At 40.6% G+C, this 4,545-nt stretch overlaps 1 protein-coding gene across 1 annotated transcript; it reads left to right on the top strand.

The window, feature by feature from the left end:
• The first annotated feature begins 2,404 nt into the window (after positions 1-2,404).
• LOC104293313 (epidermal differentiation-specific protein-like) lies at positions 2,405-2,941 on the top strand. The gene has a single exon (XM_009892811.1). It carries the CDS (start codon positions 2,405-2,407, stop codon positions 2,939-2,941), a length of 537 nt encoding a protein of 178 aa, XP_009891113.1.
• The last annotated feature ends 1,604 nt before the right edge of the window (positions 2,942-4,545 follow it).

Below are 4,545 nucleotides of genomic sequence, written 5' to 3'. Positions count from 1 at the left end.
GTGCAGTTTGGTCATTTTTTTTTACACAGTTGTTATCATTCATCAGACTGTTGCTTGGTTTCAAAATTCGGAGATGGCTATGACAAAATAAGCCTTTAAAGGAAGTATCTTCTTTCTACTGCTGTGACTATTTGCAGGATCTGGATTGCTCTTGGACTAACGAAGATCTCATTGTTTCCTCCCACTTGCCAGCTTGTACAGCAAGTACAGCTTGCCAGCATGCTATCCAATTAACTTGCCTGAAAAATACATTACGGAGTAAACCTGCAATATGAAAATAAGCAAAAATATTGCCACTGCAGCTCTGCCAGAGCCTCCTTGCCCTGCTTTACCAGCTATACATCTCTGTGGCTGCTCAAATGCCTACATAGGTGAGAAGGGGGAAAGTCAATTTAAAAAAAAAAAAAGCTACTTAAATGCCACCTCTGTCACCTGGATATCTCACACAGAAACCCTTTGTGTATTAGTTGTGCTTCCCCGGTAAGCAAAAACGTGAACTGCAGCAAGTGAAAAAATTCTACGGTGAGAAAATAATTTGATGTGTTTTTATTACTGTGACTCAGCTGACTTCTGGAGAATAAAGACAAACAAGAATCAAAGTTCTGATGTTTATCAAGATCTCGCTCTTCAACAGACTTTTGAACCAGGGCAACGAGATGGCTGGTTGCAGGAAGTTCAAAACAAAAATAAAATAGTCAGTGATTTTTGATCCCTGAGGGTAATATTGGCCACTTCTCAGTTCCTTTAAATGGGGTGTTTCACAAGACTTGTGTGCCAGCTATAAATGTGGGCAAGTGAGCCGCCTCTCGCAAACAGCAGCTCTGCACTGGAGGGAGTGCCGTCAGCTCTCCGCATCCACGACGCTTCACATCAAGGTGAGATGCACACGTTTTACACGAAAAAAATTCAGTGGCTTCCTGGGCAGCTACTGTGAAATGCAGTTGAAGAGAAAGAGGTTCAAGTGTTGGGATGAGAGCTGCAATGTGTACGTGAGGATCTGATGTCTGTATTTGCAGAAGGTTACCGCATCTTTCGGGTGATGAGAAGGCAGCTGCAGGATAAATGTGCCTTACAAAGGGAGAGAGCGGAGAGAGTCATTGCTATGAAATTCAAAGGGGTGCAAGTGAGAACATCTTACAAATTAATCTTGGGCATAGGATCTTATGCTGTGTCAGCAAAATCAACAGGCTTATTATTATTACTTTTTCTACAGGCAGAAGGTCATTATAGTAGTGCTCAGTGATCAATAAATTAAATTTTAATAAAGCCTCCATAAATTCAGTTATAACTATGAAAAAATGCTTAAATGTTTTTAATCTCATAGGGAGATTTTTTTTAAAAAAGTGAGATTTAAGTGAGATTTTATTTTAAATGTTGATTATCTTGCTCAAGTCTTGCAATTTTAGTCTGATTTTTAATCTTACTTATGCAGATCTGATCTTCTTCCATCCCTTCCCAGAATCAACTACAGTAACTGCTTCTTTCCCTCAGATATATTTGCCCTGACATCTAAAACTTTGCTTCAATGACTGTTTTATGGTTTAGAAAGGGAGCTGTTACCTTAATCGGCCACTTGTTTCTGTTCCTGCAGGTGTTACAAATAAATGTTGTGGTACTTTGTCTGATTCCAGATGACTGTGTGTGGAATTAGGTATGAGTGTTTGTAAGTGCTGCAAAATGACTTTTGCAACCTGAAATTTAGCCCGACCCAAAGAGTTGTTGCTTTGAACTTGATTGCTTCTCAGCTTATGTCAAGAACAGGAGTCTCTTGATTTCAACAGAGTTTCATATAAAAAGAGAAATAAGGTATTTCAGTGAGTCTAAAAGTTCAGTTCTGGCCTTAACAGAATAGGCTTTTTTCCTATTTACACTACAAAACGCACTTTTATTTAAAAATTATTTGAATGTCTCACTGCTTCTTTACTTGTAATATTATGTGCATCATGAAATCTAGTCCAAACAACAAACGCCAGTTTCTAAAATAATTCTCAAATGCAGTATCAATTATCAACTGAAAGATTTATCATCAGTTATGTATTTTATTTCATTATTACTTAGGATATACCAATAAGATGTTAAACTAAATGCCCCGATGTCCCTTGCACATGTACGTAAACCAACATACATAACTAAATAAAACTGGACAGTTTTGGTGTACATATTTCATTTTACTTTTTTCTTCCAAATTCAAATTTCTATGTCATGCCCTAAGTCTTTTCCAGCTGCTGCTATATTTGTCTTCTGCTAAAAATGTTCTACTTTTCCGTTTTTCCTCCCTCTCCAGCATTTTGTGTCTGATGTGAAAAGGCTTCTTACAAGCATTGCTTATTTTCCGTTTTCCTTTTCTGCAGGCTGTTTTCCAGCTCCTGCAGCAAGAAATCCAAACTAAAGAAGTCCTACTGAGATGGGAAAAATCATCATTTATGAGCATGCTAACTTCCAGGGTTACTCCAAAGAATTCACCAGTGACATTCCCAATCTGAAAAGTGTAGATTGGAATGATTGTATCTCCTCAGTGAAAGTAATTGGCCAGCCTTGGGTGGCTTATGAGCACCTCAACTATACAGGCCAGTTGCTGGTGTTTGAGGAGGGAGAACATAGCTTTGTTGGTCAACAGATGAATGATAAGATCACTTCTCTGCAGCTGATCACTGAAGATCTACACAATCCCCAGATCACTCTCTATGAACATGTCGACTACCAAGGGAAGAGCAGGGTGATAAAAGAAGCAACCAACCTGGCGAGGGGGTATGACAATGACATCATATCTTCTCACAAAGTCCAGCGAGGTGCCTGGCTGTTGTGTGAACACAGCGAGGGAGTTGGGTTTTGTTACATTGCGCGAGAACATGAACACCTTCCAAATTACAATGCAATCAATTTCAACGACAAGCTTTCCTTTCTGCGCCCCCTTCTCCCCGGCCACGGCTGTGGCTGTTAGACTGCAAATCCTGCAACGCTAAGGCAAGATGCAGCCCCAGCAAGAAATCCAAGACCTAGATCTCTCTCGCTACAACCTATGCTTCTGTTGCTAAATGCATAAACAAAATGCGAGTATATAACCAATACCACTTACTTTATTTGTTTCACAATGCTCTTGCTTTACCATGGCCTCTGCCATTTTTTGCATTCCTTTTTGTGTTGTTGCCATTAAAGAAAATATTGAAAGCAGCAATGGGTCTATTTTATGTGTTGTTTGTGGTTTAATGTAGATAAATACTGCCCTTTCACGATGAGATATCTGTATGTATTTAGGAATGGTTCACAGAGACACTTGTAAACATTTTTCATGGATCTCCCCTGAAAGGTTTTATCTCCTTCCATTCTCACTTGTCAGTAACACTGGGTTCAGGCTTGACTCAACTAGACTTACAGTCTTGGTGAGCATGCCGAGTATTGCTGTGATCCTGGCCAAACTCTAAGCTGGAGACTTTACTTAATTATCACAAGATTGATTGTATCTCAAGGCATTGGTCATACTAATGCTATAGTCTTCTACTGCCCTAAATTATATAAACAAACAGAAAATTTTGATAAATTTGACTTGATTGATTGGTTGATCACAACAGGAAAACTTTCCTGATTTTTTTAAACCTTTGTTCTCTTGATATGAGATGAGGTATAATTTTCATTTTGAAATCAGTGTTTCAATCAGAATGGAAAATACTCTTCTTCTAAAGTTACCTTCATTGTAATTCTACATTGTAATTGTAGAATTGTCTACCGTTGTGACAGTCTCAAGGGTCACCGCATGGTATGTTCTACCACAGGCCAGACTTAAATGCTACCTCAGGTAGCTCAGGGGCCTCCAACACACCAAGGAGTGCCGGGGTTTGTCACTGCCACAAGCGTGCGAGGAATCCCAGTGGGCCCTTTTTTGTCCTTTACCAACCCATGGGCACCACAAGCCACAAACTAGCTCTTTCGTAGGGCAAAGAGGCAAACAGAGGATGAAGATGCAAGATGCAAAAAGCGGCAAGCTGCAGGAGAAGGGTTGCTGAAGCATCTGTAGTTCAGTGTTTTGCAAGCCCCAGAGCAGCCTGAAGAACGACTGACTTTTCAGCGCTCCTGCAGGATTGTGCCTCTGTATGTTTACTCTTTACCTCCAAGGCAGCACATTAAAAGCTACAGGACAGAGTAAACTTCAGAATAAGTGCATTTGGAATATGAACTACGCAAGGCCTTCTTACAGATGTGGGATCACCCGCTATGTCAAGAACCGTTTTGCCGTGTTCAAGTTTACCTGGAGAGCAGAGAGTTGTGGTTCTGTGTTACCACTGTGTAATGGCAGCTGCACTCTCCCAGCTACATGTCCTGGGTTTGGCTGGGATAGAGTTAACTTTCTTACTAGGAGCTGGTATAGTGCTATGTTTTGGATTTAGGATGATAACAGTGTTGATAAAACACTGATGTTTTCAGTTGTTACTAAGCAGTCAGAGCCTTTTCTGCTCCTCACACCGCCCCACCAGTGAGGGCAGGGAGGGCACAAAAAGTTGGGAGGAGACACAGCCCGGACAGATGACCTCAACTGACCAAAGGGCTATT

Source organism: Charadrius vociferus, unplaced genomic scaffold (genome assembly GCF_000708025.1).
Source record: "Charadrius vociferus isolate BGI_N301 unplaced genomic scaffold, ASM70802v2 scaffold301, whole genome shotgun sequence".
Taxonomy (NCBI): domain Eukaryota; kingdom Metazoa; phylum Chordata; class Aves; order Charadriiformes; family Charadriidae; genus Charadrius; species Charadrius vociferus.
Note: the sequence above shows the minus strand (reverse complement) of the source record. Positions and strands in the feature narration are given on the sequence as shown.

Coding starts and splice junctions, on each gene's coding strand:
- LOC104293313 (XM_009892811.1), top strand. CDS start 2,405: ATGGGAAAAATCATCATTTATGAGCATGCTAACTTCCAGGGTTACTCC.